This window comes from Coturnix japonica, unplaced genomic scaffold (assembly GCF_054131305.1).
Source record: "Coturnix japonica strain WE unplaced genomic scaffold, WE-NBRP24 Scf055, whole genome shotgun sequence".
Lineage (NCBI taxonomy): Eukaryota > Metazoa > Chordata > Aves > Galliformes > Phasianidae > Coturnix > Coturnix japonica.
In genome coordinates this window covers 965,071-982,225 of record NW_028188958.1, presented here as the reverse complement: position 1 = coordinate 982,225, position 17,155 = coordinate 965,071, and the positions used below count along the sequence as shown (strand labels likewise).

At 57.3% G+C, this 17,155-nt stretch overlaps 1 protein-coding gene across 1 annotated transcript in view; it reads right to left on the bottom strand.

The window, feature by feature from the left end:
- The window catches only part of LOC107307133 (filamin-C-like), a 145,709-nt gene that overhangs the window by 24,059 nt on the left and 104,495 nt on the right, over positions 1–17,155 (bottom strand). Inside the window, exons 26-30 of the mRNA XM_085533205.1 lie at positions 16,666–16,913; positions 7,879–7,966; positions 5,580–5,720; positions 2,524–2,652; positions 474–647 (exon numbers count right to left, since the gene is read on the bottom strand). Coding sequence (XP_085389331.1) covers positions 474–647; positions 2,524–2,652; positions 5,580–5,720; positions 7,879–7,966; positions 16,666–16,913 — 780 coding nt within the window. The remainder of the gene's footprint in view (positions 1–473; positions 648–2,523; positions 2,653–5,579; positions 5,721–7,878; positions 7,967–16,665; positions 16,914–17,155) is intronic.

Genomic DNA, 17,155 nt, shown 5'->3' with positions numbered 1-17,155 from the left:
TTAATATGGGATATAATGGGATATAATGGGATATTATGGGATGCCATGTGTTAATATGGGATATAATGGGATATAATGGGATATTATGGGATGCCATGTGTTAATATGGGATATTATGGGGTATTATGGGATATTATGGGATGCCATGTGTTAATATGGGATATAATGGGGTATTATGGGATATTATGGGATATTATGGGATGCCATGTGTTAATATGGGATATAATGGGATATTATGGGATAACATGGGGTAACATGGGATAATATGGGATAATATGGGGTATTATGGGATAATATGGGATAATATGGGATAATATGGGATATTATGGGATAACATGGTGTAATATGGGATATAATGGGATATCATGGGATATTATGGGATGACATGGTGTAGTATGGGATATTATGGGATATTATGGGATAACATGGTGTAATATGGGCTGCCATGTGTTATATGGGATCTCAGCCCCTACCTGTGATCTTGGCGGTGAAGGGGCTCCCCGGGACGTGCTCCCCGTCGAACCTGACGATGACGTTATAGTCCCCGGGGGCCGTGGGCAGGTAGGACACGGTGCACGTCCCGTCCCCGTTGTCCTGGCAGCTCAGCTCCGCCTTCGACGGACCCTCCACCGCCAGCGACAGCCCCCCTACAGGACGAGCTATGGGTCACATGGGGGGCAGCCCCACAACCGGCCCCACACACACTGATGGAGAGCTGGCCCCATAGGGACAGCAGGAGGTGGGACCCCATAGGGACAGGGGGAGCTCCAGCCCCATAGGGACAGGGGGAGCTCCAGCCCCATAGGGACAGGGGGAGCTCCAGCCCCATAGGGACAGCAGGAGGTGGGACCCCATAGGGAGGGACAGCAGGAGGTGGGACCCCATAGGGACAGGGGGAGCTCCAGCCCCATAGGGACAGCAGGAGGGTCCCTCCACCGCCAGCGACAGCCCCCCTACAGGACAATGGGTCACATGGGGGGCAGCCCCACAACCGGCCCCACACACACTGATGGAGCTCTGACCCCATAGGGACAGCAGGAGGTGGGACCCCATAGGGAGGGACAGCAGGAGGTGGGACCCTATAGGGACAGGGGGAGCTCCAGCCCCATAGGGACAGCAGGAGGTGGGACCCCATAGGGACAGGGGGAGCTCCAGCCCCATAGGGACAGCAGGAGGGTCCCTCCACCACCAGCAACAGCCCCCCTGCGGGTCAGTGGGTCACATGGGGGGCAGCCCCACAACCGGCCCCACACACACACTGATGGAGAGCTGGCCCCATAGGGACAGCAGGAGGTGGGACCCCATAGGGAGGGACAGTGGGAGATCTGACCCCATAGGGACAGCAGGAGGTCTGGCCCCACAGCAAGGGAGAGCAGGAGGTCTGGCCCCATAGAGACCAATAGAGGGAGATCTGGCCCCATAGCAAGGGACAGTGGGAGGTGGGACCCCATAGGGAGGGACAGCAGGAGGTGGGACCCTATAGGGACAGGGGGAGCTCCAGCCCCATAGGGACAGATGGAGGTGGGACCCTATAGGGACAGGGGGAGCTCCAGCCCCATAGGGACAGCAGGAGGTGGGACCCCATAGGGACAGGGGGAGCTCCAGCCCCATAGGGACAGCAGGAGGTGGGACCCCATAGGGAGGGACAGCGGGAGGTGGGACCCTATAGGGACAGGGGGAGCTCCAGCCCCATAGGGACAGCAGGAGGTGGGACCCCATAGGGACAGGGGGAGCTCCAGCCCCATAGGGACAGCAGGAGGGTCCCTCCACCACCAGCAACAGCCCCCCTGCGGGTCAGTGGGTCACATGGGGGGCAGCCCCACAACCGGCCCCACACACACACTGATGGAGAGCTGGCCCCATAGGGACAGCAGGAGGTGGGACCCCATAGGGAGGGACAGCAGGAGGTCTGGTCCCATAGAGACCAACAGAGGGAGATCTGGCCCCATAGCGAGGGACAGTGGGAGGTGGGACCCCATAGGGAGGGACAGGGGGAGGTGGGACCCTATAGGGACAGCAGGAGGTCTGGCCCCATAGCAAAGGACAGCAGGAGGTCTGGCCCCATAGGGGGGGACAGCCTGAGATGTGACCCCATAGGGAATGCCCTGAGATCTGACCCCATAGAGAATCCTTTGCCATCTGGCCCCATAGGGAATGCCCTGAGATCTGGCCCCGTAGTGACAAAAGGAGACCTGACCCCATAGGGAATCCTTTGGGATCCGGCCCCATTGGGAATGCCCTGGGATCTGACCCCATAGGGACAGCAGGAGCTCCAACCCCATAGCGATAACAGGAGCTCCAACCCCATAGCGATAACAGGAAACCCAATCCCATAGCAAATGCCCTGGGCTCTGACCCATAGGGAACACCCAACACTCTGGGGCACACCCCATTACCCTCCATCACCCCCCATTACCCCCATCCCCCCCATCCCCCCCATCACCCCCATCCCCCCCATCCCCCCCATCACCCCCATCCCCCCCATGCCCCCCATATCCCCCCACGCCCCCCACTCCCCCGTACCCTCTCCCGCTCCCTTGGTGCACACAGTGAAGCTGCAGGGTTTGTTCACCACCCCGTGGCTCAGCCCGGCCCCGTAAGCGCTGACGTGTCGCGCGTCCACCGCGTCCACGTAGAACTGCAGGGGGCTGCCTGGGGGGCAACGGGGGCAATGGGGGGGGGTCAAATACCCCCCAGTACCCCATAGCCCCCCAATACCCCCCAATACCCCCATAGCCCCCCAATACACCCCATATCCCCCATATCCCCCCATATATCCCCCAATACCCCCCAATACCCCCCATATCCCCCAATACCCCCATATCCCCCCAATACCCCCATATCCCCCCCAATACACCCCATATCCCCCCATATCCCCCCAATACACCCCATATCCCCCCAATACCCCCTATATCCCCCCCTATATCCCCCCATATCTCCCCAATACCCCCCATATCCCCCCAATACCCCCATATCCCCCATCTCCCCCCATATATCCCCCTATATCCCCCCATCTCCCCCCATACCCCCACCATATCCCCCAAATCCCCCCATGCCCCCACCCCATAACCCCCATATCCCCTCAACCCCCACATACCCCCCATATCCCCCCAATACCCCCTATATCCCCCAATACCCCCATATTCCCCCAATACCCCCCAATACCACCCATATATTCCCCAGTACCCCCCACATCCCCCCCGTATCTCCCCTATATCCCCCCTATATCCCCCTATATATCCTCCCAATACCCCCCATATCCCCCTATATCCCCCCATAACCCCATATCCCCCCCTATATCCCCCCTATATCCCCCTATATTCCCCTATAACCCCCCCAATATTACTCATATCCCCCATATATCCCCCCAATCCCCCCAATATCACCCAACTCCCCCCCAGTGCCCCCCAAAAACCCCATATCCCCCTTATATCCCCCCATATCTCCCCTATATCTCCCCAATACCCCCCATATCCCCCCTATATCCCCCTATATCCCCCTATAACCCCCCCAATATTACTCATATCCCCCATATATCCCCCCAATCCCCCCAATATCACCCAACTCCCCCCCAGTGCCCCCCCAAAACCCCCGTATCCCCCTTATATTCCCCCATATCCCCCTATATCCCCCCATAACCCCCATATCCCCCCCTATATCCCCCTATATCCCCCCTATATCCCCCTATAACCCCCCCAATATTACTCATATCCCCCATATATCCCCCCAATCCCCCCAATATCACCCAACTCCCCACCAGGTGCCCCCCCAAAAACCCCCGTATCCCCCTTATATTCCCCCATATCTCCCCTATATCTCCCCAATACCCCCCATATCCCCCCATATATCCCCATATACCCCATATCCCCCCATATATCCCCATATATCCCCCAATACCCGCATATCCCCCCATATCCCCCCATATATCCCCCTATATACCCTATATCCCCCACATCTCCGCCCAATACCTCCATATCTCCCCATATATCCCCTAATACCCCCCCATATCCCCCCATATCTCCCCTATATCCCCCCAATACCCCCCATATCCCCCCATATATCCCCCCATACCCTCCATATCCCCCTATATCCCCCCATATATCCCCCAATACCCCGCATATCCCCCCATATCCCCCCATATCTCCCCATATAACCCCCCAATACCCCCCATATCCCCCCATATATCCCCCCATACCCTCCATATCCCCCATATCCCCCCATATCTCCCCTATATCCCCCTAATACACCCCATATCCCCCCATATCTCCCCTATATCCCCCCAATACCCCCCATATCTCCCCTATATCCCCTCAATACCCCCCATATCCCCCCATATCCCCCCATATATTCCCCTATAACCCCCAAATATCCCCCATATCCCCCCATATCTCCCCTATATCCCCCCAATACCCCCCATATCCCTCCATATCCCCCCATATATTCCCCTATAACCCCCAAATATCCCCCATATCCCCCCATATCTCCCCTATATCCCCCCAATACCCCCCATATCCCCCCATATATCCCCCCATACCCCCCCATATCCCCTATACCCCCCATATATCCCCATATATCCCCCAATACCCCGCATATCCCCCCATATCCCCCCATATCTCCCCTATATCCACCCAATACCCCCCATATCCCCCCATATCCCCCCATATATTCCCCTATAACCCCCAAATATCCCCCATATCCCCCCATATCTCCCCTATATCCCCCCAATACCCCCCATATCCCCCCATATATCCCCCCATACCCCCCATATCCCCCTATATCCCCTTATATATCCCCATATATCCCCCAATACCCCGCATATCCCCCCATATCCCCCCATATCTCCCCTATATCCCCCCAATACCCCCCATATATCCCCCCATATATCCCCCCATACCCCCCATATCCCCCTATATCCCCTCATATATCCCCATATATCCCCCAATACCCCACATATCCCCCCATATCCCCCCATATCTCCCCTATATCCCCCCAATACCCCCCATATCCCCCCATATATCCCCCAATACCCCGCATATCCCCCCATATCCCCCCATATCTCCCCTATATCCCCCCAATACCCCCAATAACCCCCATATATCCCCCTATAACCCCCCCAATACCCCCCATATCCCCCCATATATTCCCCTATATCCCCCCAATACCCCCCATATCCCCCCATATATCCCCCCATACATCCCACCATACCCCCCATATCCCCTATATCCCCCCATACCCCCCCATATATCCCCACATACCCCCCCATATCCCCCCATACCCCCCCATATCCCCCCATATCCCCCCATATCTCCCCTACATCCCCCCAATACCCCCCATATCCCCCCATATATCCCCCCATACCCTCTATATCCCCCTATATCCCCCCATATATCCCCATATATCCCCCTATATCCCCCCATATATCCCCATATATCCCCCAATACCCCGCATATCCCCACATATCCCCCCATATCTCCCCTATATCCCCCCAGTACCCCCCATATATCCCCCCAATACCCCCCATATCCCCCCATACATCCCCCCATACCCCCCCATATCCCCCATACCCCCCCATATATGACCTGGCAGTGGGTCCCCGTTACACCTCAGCTCCATGAGGTGCCGGCCCTTCTCGCTGGGTTCGAAGCTGACGGCGACGGCTCCATCCGCGCCCTGAGTCACGTCGGCCCGAGCTGAGCGACCCGACGGCATCCGGACCTCGGCTGGGGGACAGAGACACATAGGGACCATAGAGACACATAGAGACCCATAGAGACCCATAGGGACACATAGAGACACATAGAAACCCATGGGAACCAATAGGGATCTATAGAGACACATAGGGACACATAGAGACACATAGGGACACATAGAGACACATAGAGACATCATAGGGACACATAGGGACACATAGAGACACATAGGGACACATAGAGACCCATAGGGACACATAGAGACCCATAGGGAACCATAGGGAACCATAGAAACCCACAGCGACCCATAGAGACCCATAGGGACACATAGAGACACATAGAGACCCATAGGGACACATAGGGACACATAGAGACACACAGAGACACATAGGGACACATAGGGACACATAGAGACACATAGAGACCCATAGGGACACATAGAGACACATAGGAACCATAGAGACACATAGAGACCCATAGGGACACATAGGGACCCATAGAGACACATAGGGACCCATAGGGAACCATAGAGACACACAGAGACACATAAAGACCCATAGGGAACCATAGAAACCCTTAGAGACCCACAGGGACCCACAGAGACACATAGAGACCCATAGAGACCCATAGGGACACATAGAGACACATAGAGACACATAGGGACACATAGAGACCCATAGGGACCCATAGAGACCCACAGCGACCCATAGAGACTGATAGGGACCCATAGAGACCCATAGGGACCCATAGGGACCCATAGAGACCCATAGAGACACATAGGGAACCATAGGGACTCATAGGGACACATAGAGACCCATAGGGACCCATAGAGACCCATGGGGACCAATAGGGACCCATAGAGACCCATAGGGACCCATAGGGACACATAGGGACCGATAGAGACACATAGGGACCCATAGAGACCCATAGAGACACATAGGGACCCATAGGGACACATAGGGACCCATAGAGACACATAGGGACCCATAGAGACACATAGGGACCCATAGGGACACATAGGGACACATAGAGACACATAGAGACCCATGGGGACCAATAGGGACCCATAGGGACACATAGGGACCCATAGAGACACATAGGGACCCATAGAGACCCATAGGGACACATAGAGACACATAGAGACACATAGAAACCCATAGGGACACATAGAGACACATAGGGACCATAGAGACACATAGGGACACATAGAGACACATAGAGACACATAGGGACCCATGGGGACCAATAGGGAACCATAGAGACACATAGGGAAACATAGGGACCCATAGGGACCCATAGAGACACATAGAGACCCATGGGGACCAATAGGGACCCATAGGGACACATAGGGACCCATGGGGACCAATAGGGACCCATAGGGACACATAGAGACACATAGAGACCCATGGGGACCAATATGGACCCATAGAGACCCATAGCGACCCATAGGAACCCATAGAAACCCATAGGGACCCATAGAGACCCACAGAGACCCATAGAGACCCATAGAGACACGTAGAGACACATAGAGACCCATAGAGACCCATAGAGACCCATAAAGACCAATAGTGACCCACAGCGACCCATAGAGACACATAGAGACCCATAGGGACACATAGGGACACATAGAGACCCATAGAGACCCATAGCAACCCATAGTGACCCATAGAGACCCATAGTGACCCATAGTGATCCATAGTGTCCCATGGAGACCCATAGGGACCCATACGGACACATAGAGACCCACAGCGACCCATAGTGACCCATAGTGACCTATAGAGACACATAGTGACCCATAGAGACCCATAGAGACCTATAGAGACCCATAGCGACCATAGAGAAACATAGTTGACCATAGAGACCCATAGGGACCCATAGAGACCTACAGTGACCCATAGAGACCTATGGAGACCCACAGCCACCCATAGCAACCCATAGAGACCCATAGAGACCCATAGCAACCCATAGAGACACATAGTGAACCATAGAGACACATAGAGACCCACAGCCACCCATAGCAACCCATAGAGACCCACAGAGACCCATAGAGACACATAGCGACACATAGAGACCCATAGGGACCCATTACGACCCATAGAGACCCATAGGGACCCATAGAGACCCATAGGGACCCATAGAGACCCATAGGGACCCATAGCGCCCCACACATTCACCCATGGCCCCATACCGGTGATGTCTCCCTTCAATGGGGCGCAGGGCAGATTGAGGCTGAACGGCCGCAGGCTCTCGGGGGGTGTGGGGGGCTCCGCTGTCGCCTGGGGTGGGGAGCAATGGGGTCAGTGGGGCACAATGGGGTCAGTGTGGGGCACAATGGGGTCAGTGGGGCACAATGGGGTCAGATGTGGGGCACAATGGGGTCAGTGTGGGGCACAATGGGGTCAGTGGGGCACAATGGGGTCAGATGTGGGGCACAATGGGGTCAGATGTGGGGCATAATGGGTTCAGTGGGGCACAATGGGGTCAATGTGGGGCACAATGGGATCAGTGGGGCACAGTGGGGTCAGATGTGGGGCACAGTGTGGTCAATGTGGGGCACAATGGGGTCAGATGTGGGGCACAATGGGGTCAATGTGGGGCACAATGGGGTCAGATGTGGGGCACAATGGGGTCAGATGTGGGGCACAATGGGTTCAATGGGGCACAATGGGGTCAGATGTGGAGCACAATGGGGTCAGTGTGGCACAATGGGGTCAGTGTGGGGCACAATGGGGTCAGATGTGGGGCACAATGGGGTCAGATGTGGGGCACAATGGGGTCAGTGTGGGGCACAATGGGGTCAGATGTGGGGCACAATGGGGTCAATGTGGGGCACAATGGGGTCAGATGTGGGGCACAATGGGGTCAGATGTGGGGCACAATGGGGTCACTGTGGGGCACAATGGGGTCAGATGTGGGGCACAATGGGGTCAATGTGGGGCACAATGGGGTCAATGTGGGGCACAATGAGGTCAATGTGGGGCACAATGGGGTCAGTGGGGCACAATGGGGTCAGTGGGGCACAATGGGGTCAGTGGGGCACAATGGGGTCAGATGTGGGGCACAATGGGGTTAGTGGGGCACAGTGGGGTCAGATGTGGGGCACAATGGGGTCAGATGTGGGGCACAATGGGTTCAGTGGGGCACAATGGGGTCAATGTGGGGCACAATGGGGTCAATGTGGGGCACAATGGGGTCAGATGTGGGGCACAATGGGGTCAATGGGGCACAGTGGGGTCAATGTGGGGCACAATGGGGTCAATGTGGGGCACAATGGGGTCAGATGTGGGGCACAATGGGGTCAATGTGGGGCACAATGGGGTCAGATGTGGGGCACAATGAGGTCAATGGGGCACAATGGGGTCAATGTGGGGCACAATGGGGTCAATGTGGGGCACAATGGGGTCAGATGTGGGGCACAATGGGGTCAATGTGGGGCACAATGAGGTCAATGTGGGGCACAGTGGGGTCAATGTGGGGCACAATGGGGTCAATGTGGGGCACAATGGGGTCAATATGGGGCACAATGGGTTCAGTGGGGCACAATGGGGTCAATGTGGGGCACAATAAGGTCAGTGGGGCACAATGGGGTCAGATGTGGGGCACAATGGGGTCAGATGTGGGGCACAATGGGGTCAATATGGGGCACAATGGGGTCAATAGGGGGCACAATGGGGTCAGATGTGGGGCACAATGGGGTCAATGTGGGGCACAATGTGGTCAATGTGGGGCACAATGGGGTCAGATGTGGGGCACAATGTGGTCAGTGGGGCACAATGGGGTCAGATGTGGGGCACAATGGGGTCAGATGTGGGGCACAATGGGGTCAATGTGGGGCACAGTGGGGTCAGATGTGGGGCACAATGGGGTCAGATGTGGGGCACAATGGGGTCAATAGGGGGCACAATGGGGTCAGATGTGGGGCACAATGGGGTCAGTGTGGGGCACAATGGGGTCAATGGGGCACAATGGGGTCAATGTGGGGCACAATGGGTTCAATGTGGGGCACAATGGGGTCAGTGTGGGGCACAATGGGGTCAATGTGGGGCACAATGGGGTCAGTGGGGTACAATGGGGTCAGATGTGGGGCACAATGGGGTCAGTGGGGCACAATGGGGTCAATGTGGGGCACAATGGGGTCAGATGTGGGGCACAATGGGGTCAATGTGGGGCACAATGAGGTCAATGTGGGGCACAGTGGGGTCAATGTGGGGCACAATGGGGTCAATGTGGGGCACAATGGGGTCAATATGGGGCACAATGGGTTCAGTGGGGCACAATGGGGTCAATGTGGGGCACAATAAGGTCAGTGGGGCACAATGGGGTCAGATGTGGGGCACAATGGGGTCAATGTGGGGCACAATGGGGTCAGATGTGGGGCACAATGGGGTCAGATGTGGGGCACAATGGGGTCAATGTGGGGCACAATGGGGTCAGTGGGGCACAATGGGGTCAATGTGGGGCACAATGGGGTCAGTGGGGCACAATGGGGTCAGTGGGGGGCACAATGGGGTCAGTGGGGCACAATGGGGTCAATGTGGGGCACAATGGGGTCAGATGTGGGGCACAATGGGGTCAGATGTGGGGCACAATGGGGTCAATGGGGCACAATGGGGTCAGTGGGGCACAATGGGGTCAATGTGGGGCACAAGGGGGTCAGATGTGGGGCACATTGGGGTCAGTGTGGGGCACAATGGGGTCAATGGGGCACAATGGGGTCAATGTGGGGCACAATGGGGTCAGATGTGGGGCACAATGGGGTCAATGTGGGGCACAATGGGGTCAATGGGGCACAATGGGGTCAGATGTGGGGCACAATGGGGTCAATGTGGGGCACAATGGGGTCAGATGTGGGGCACAATGGGGTCAGTGGGGCACAATGGTGTCAATGTGGGGCACAATGGGGTCAATGTGGGGCACAATGGGGTCAGATGTGGGGCACAATGGGGTCAGTGGGGCACAATGGGGTCAGTGGGGCACAATGGGGTCAGATGTGGGGCACAATGGGGTCAGATGTGGGGCACAATGGGGTCAATGTGGGGCACAATGGGGTCAGATGTGGGGCACAATGGGGTCAATGTGGGGCACAATGGGGTCAGTGGGGCACAATGGGGTCAATGTGGGGCACAATGGGGTCAGATGTGGGGCACAATGGGGTCAGATGTGGGGCACAATGGGGACAGATGTGGGGCACAATGGGGTCAGATGTGGGGCACAATGGGGTCAATGTGGGGCACAATGGGGTCAGTGGGGCACAATGGGGTCAGATGTGGGGCACAATGGGGTCAATGTGGGGCACAATGGGGTCAGATGTGGGGCACAATGGGGTCAATGGGGGGCACAGTGGGGTAAGATGTGGGGCACAATGGGGTCAGATGTGGGGCACAATGGGGTCAATGTGGGGCACAAGGGGGTCAGATGTGGGGCACAATGGGGTCAGATGTGGGGCACAATGGGGTCAATGTGGGGCACAATGGGGTCAGTGGGGCACAATGGGGTCAGTGTGGGGCACAATGTGGTCAGTGGGGCACAATGGGGTCAGATGTGGGGCACAATGGGGTCAGATGTGGGGCACAATGGGGTAAATGGGGCACAGTGGGGTCAGATGTGGGGCACAATGGGGTCAATGTGGGGCACAATGGGGTCAGTGGGGCACAATGGGGTCAGATGTGGGGCACAATGGGGTCAATGTGGGGCAAAATGGGGTCAGCTGTGGGGCACAATGGGGTCAATGTGGGGCACAATGGGGTCAGATGTGGGGCACAATGGGGTCGATGGGGCACAATGGGGTCAGATGTGGGGCACAATGGGGTCAATGGGGGGCACAATGGGGTCAGATGTGGGGCACAATAGGGTCAGATGTGGGGCACAAGGGGGTCAATGTGGGGCACAATGGGGTCAGTGGGGCACAATGGGGTCAATGTGGGGCACAATGGGGTCAATGTGGGGCACAATGGGGTCAGTGGGGGGCACAATGGGGTCAGTGGGGCACAATGGGGTCAATGTGGGGCACAATGGGGTCAGATGTGGGGCACAATGGGGTCAGATGTGGGGCACAATGGGGTCAATGGGGCACAATGGGGTCAATGTGGGGCACAATGGGGTCAGATGTGGGGCACAATGGGGTCAGATGTGGGGCACAATGGGGTCAATGTGGGGCACAATGGGGTCAGTGGGGCACAATGGGGTCAGATGTGGGGCACAATGGGGTCAATGTGGGGCACAATGGGGTCAGATGTGGGGCACAATGGGGTCAATGGGGGGCACAATGGGGTCAGATGTGGGGCACAGTGGGGTAAGATGTGGGGCACAATGGGGTCAGATGTGGGGCACAATGGGGTCAATGTGGGGCACAAGGGGGTCAGATGTGGGGCACAATGGGGTCAGATGTGGGGCACAATGGGGTCAATGTGGGGCACAATGGGGTCAGTGGGGCACAATGGGGTCAGTGTGGGGCACAATGTGGTCAGTGGGGCACAATGGGGTCAGATGTGGGGCACAATGGGGTCAGATGTGGGGCACAATGGGGTAAATGGGGCACAGTGGGGTCAGATGTGGGGCACAATGGGGTCAATGTGGGGCACAATGGGGTCAGATGTGGGGCACAATGGGGTCAATATGGGGCACAATGGGGTCAGTGTGGGGCACAATGAGGTCAGATGTGGGGCACAATGGGGTCAGTGGGGCACAATGGGGTCAGTGTGGGGCGCAATGTGGTCAGTGGGGCACAATGGGGTCAGATGTGGGGCACAATGGGGTCAATGTGGGGCAAAATGGGGTCAGCTGTGGGGCACAATGGGGTCAATGTGGGGCACAATGGGGTCAGATGTGGGGCACAATGGGGTCGATGGGGCACAATGGGGTCAGATGTGGGGCACAATGGGGTCAATGGGGGGCACAATGGGGTCAGATGTGGGGCACAATGGGGTCAATGTGGGGCACAATGGGGTCAATGGGGGGCACAATGGGGTCAGATGTGGGGCACAAGGGGGTCAATGTGGGGCACAATGGGGTCAGTGGGGCACAATGGGGTCAATGTGGGGCACAATGGGGTCAGTGGGGCACAATGGGGTCAGTGGGGGGCACAATGGGGTCAGTGGGGCACAATGGGGTCAATGTGGGGCACAATGGGGTCAGATGTGGGGCACAAGGGGGTCAGATGTGGGGCACAATGGGGTCAGATGTGGGGCACAATGGGGTCAATGGGGCACAATGGGGTCAATGTGGGGCACAATGGGGTCAGATGTGGGGCACAATGGGGTCAATGTGGGGCACAATGGGGTCAATGGGGCACAATGGGGTCAGATGTGGGGCACAATGGGGTCAATGTGGGGCACAATGGGGTCAGATGTGGGGCACAATGGGGTCAGTGGGGCACAATGGTGTCAATGTGGGGCACAATGGGGTCAATGTGGGGCACAATGGGGTCAGATGTGGGGCACAATGGGGTCAGTGGGGCACAATGGGGTCAGTGGGGCACAATGGGGTCAGATGTGGGGCACAATGGGGTCAGTGGGGCACAATGGGGTCAGATGTGGGGCACAATGGGGTCAATGTGGGGCACAATGGGGTCAGATGTGGGGCACAATGGGGTCAATGTGGGGCACAATGGGGTCAGATGTGGGGCACAATGGGGTCAGTGGGGCACAATGGGGTCAATGTGGGGCACAATGGGGTCAATGTGGGGCACAGTGGGGTCAATGTTGGGCACAATGGGGTCAATGTGGGGCACAATGGGGTCAATGTGGGGCACAATGGAGTCAGATGTGGGGCACAATGGGGTCAATGTGGGGCACAATGGGGTCAGTGGGGCACAATGGGTTCAATGGGGCACAATGGGGTCAGTGTAGGGCACAATGGGGTCAGTGTGGGGCACAATGGGGTCAATGTGGGGCACAATGGGGTCAGTGTGGGGCACAATGGGGTCAGATATGGGGCACAATGGGGTCAATGTGGGGCACAATGGGTTCAGATGTGGGGCACAATGGGGTCAGATGTGGGGCACAAGGGGGTCAATGTGGGGCACAATGGGGTCAGTGGGGCACAATGGGGTCCATGTGGGGCACAATGGGGTCAGTGGGGCACAATGGGGTCAGATGTGGGGCACAATGGGGTCAATGTGGGGCACAATGGGGTCAGATGTGGGGCACAATGGGGTCAATGTGGGGCACAATGGGGTCAGATGTGGGGCACAATGGGGTCAATGGGGCACAATGGGGTCAGATGTGGAGCACAATGGGGTCAGATGTGGGGCACAATGGGGTCAATGTGGGGCACAATGGGGTCAGCTGTGGGGCACAATGGGGTCAATGTGGGGCCCATAACCCAATGACCCCCATGGCCCCATTGCCCCCCATTGACTCACCACGATACGGAACGGTGAGTTGGGGACGTGCTGCCCCCCAAACCGCACAATGGGGTCAGATGTGGGGCACAATGGGGTCAGATGTGGGGTATAATGGGTTCAGTGGGGCACAATGGGGTCAGTGTGGGGCACAATGTGGTCAGATGTGGGGCACAATAGGGTCAATGTGGGGCACAATGGGGTCAATGTGGGGCACAATGGGGTCAGATGTGGGGCACAATGGGGTCAGATGTGGGGCATAATGGGTTCAGTGGGGCTCAATGGGGTCAGATGTGGGGCACAATAGGGTCAGATGTGGGGCACAATGGGGTCAATGTGGGGCACAATGGGGTCAGATGTGGGGCACAATGGGGTCAGTGGGGCACAATGGGGTCAGATGTGGGGCACAATGGGGTCAATGGGGGGCACAGTGGGGTCAATGGGGGGCACAATGGGGTCAGATGTGGGGCACAATGGGGTCAATGTGGGGCACAATGGGGTCAGTGGGGCACAATGGGGTCAGATGTGGGGCACAATGGGGTCAGATGTGGGGCACAATGGGGTCAATGTGGGGCACAGTGGGGTCAGATGTGGGGCACAATGGGGTCAATGTGGGGCACAATGGAGTCAGATGTGGGGCACAATGGGGTCGGTGGGGCACAATGGGGTCAGATGTGGACCACAATGGGGTCAATGTGGGGCACAATGGGGTCAGATGTGGGGCACAATGGGATCAGATGTGGGGCACAATGGGGTCAGTGGGGCAAAATGGGGTCAATGGGGCACAATGGGGTCAATGTGGGGCACAATGGGGACAGATGTGGGGCACAATGGGGTCAGATGTGGGGCACAATGGGGTCAATGTGGGGCACAGTGGGGTCAATGTGGGGCACAATGGGGTCAATGGGGCACAATGGGGTCAGATGTGGGGCACAATGGGGTCAATGTGGGGCACAATGGGGTCAATGTGGGGCACAATGGGGTCAATGTGGGGCCCATAACCAATGACCCCCATAACCCAATGACCCCCATGGCCCCATTGCCCCCATTGACTCACCACGATACGGAATGGTGAGTTGGGGACGTGCTGCCCCCCAAACCGCACAATGGAGTCAGATGTGGGGCACAATGGGGTCAATGTGGGGCACAATGGGGTCAGATGTGGGGCACAATGGGGTCAATGTGGGGCACAATGGGGTCAGATGTGGGGCACAATGGGTTCAGTGGGGCACAATGGGGTCAGATGTGGGGCACAATGGGGTCAGATGTGGGGCACAATGGGGTCAGTGGGGCACAATGGGGTCAGTGTGGGGCACAATGGGGTCAGTGGGGCACAATGGGGTCAATGTGGGGCACAATGGGTTCAGTGGGGCACAATGGGTTCAGTGGGGCACAATGGGGTCAGATGTGGGGCACAATGGGGTCAATGTGGGGCACAATGGGGTCAGATGTGGGGCACAATGGGGTCAGTGGGGCACAATGGGGTCAATGTGGGGCACAATGGGGTCAATGTGGGGCACAGTGGGGTCAATGTGGGGCACAATGTGGTCAGATGTGGGGCACAATGGGGTCAATAGGGGGCACAATGGGGTCAATGTGGGGCACAATGGGGTCAATGGGGCACAGTGGGATCAGATGTGGGGCACAATGGGGTCAGTGGGGCACAATCAGGTCAATGGGGCCCAATGGGGTCAATGTGGGGCACAATGGAATCAATGGGGCACAATGGTGTCAATGGGGCACAATGGGGTCAGATGTGGGGCACAATGGGGTCAGTGGGGCACAATGGGGTCAATGTGGGGCACAATGGGGTCAATGGGGTCAATGTGGGGCACAATGGTGTCAATGTGGGGCACAATGGGGTCAATGTGGGGCACAATGGGGTCAGTGGGGCACAATGGGGTCAGATGTGGGGCACAATGGGGTCAGATGTGGGGCACAATGGGGTCAGATGTGGGGCACAATGGGGTCAATGTGGGGCACAATGGGGTCAATGTGGGGCACAATGGGGTCAATGTGGCACAATGGGGACAGATGTGGGGCACAATGGGTTCAGTGGGGCACAATGGGGTCAATGTGGGGCATAATGGGTTCAGTGGGGCACAATGGAGTCAGATGTGGGGCACAATGTGGTCAATGTGGGGCCCATAACCCAATGACCCCCATGGCCCCATTGCCCCCCATTGACTCACCACGATACGGAACGGTGAGTTGGGGACGTGCTGCCCCCCAAACCGCACAATGGGGTCAATGTGGGGCACAATGGGGTCAATGGGGCACAATGGGGTCAATGTGGGGCACAATGGGGTCAATGTGGGGCACAATGGGGTCAGATGTGGGGCACAGTGGGGTCAATGTGGGGCACAATGGGGTCAATGTGGGGCACAATGGGGTCAATGGGGCACAATGGGGTCAATGTGGGGCACAATGGGGTCAATGTGGGGCACAATGGGGTCAATGTGGGGCACAATGGGGTCAGATGTGGGGCACAGTGGGGTCAATGTGGGGCACAATGGGTTCAGTGGGGCACAATGGGTTCAGTGGGGCACAATGGGGTCAATGTGGGGCACAATGGTGTCAACGTGGGGCCCATAACCAATGACCCCATGGCCCCATTGCCCCCCATTGACTCACCACGATACGGAACGGTGAGTTGGGGACGTGCTGCCCCCCAAACCGCACCGTGAGCCCGTAACTCCCGGGTTCTGGAGCCGTGTAGGACACGTGGAACGTCCCGTCCGGGTTCTCGGCCACGTCCACGTCAACCTCGGCGCCGTCGGGGCTGAGCACGGAGCACGTGACCTTCCCAGGACCCGCGGCTCGAGCGTCCACGGCCAATAGGGTGCGATCACCGGGACGGAGCGTCGGGAACGAGCAGCCGCCTGCAGGCAGCGACAACCAGCCATAGACTGACACATACAGTGACCTATAGACTGACCCATAGACTGACACATAACTGACCCATAACTGACCCATAGACTGACCCATAACTGACCCATAACTGACCCATAGACTGACCCATAGACTGACACATACAGTGACCTATAGAGCCAACCCATAACTGACCCATAGACTGACACATACAGTGAGCTATAGAGCCAACCCATAACTGACCCATAACTGA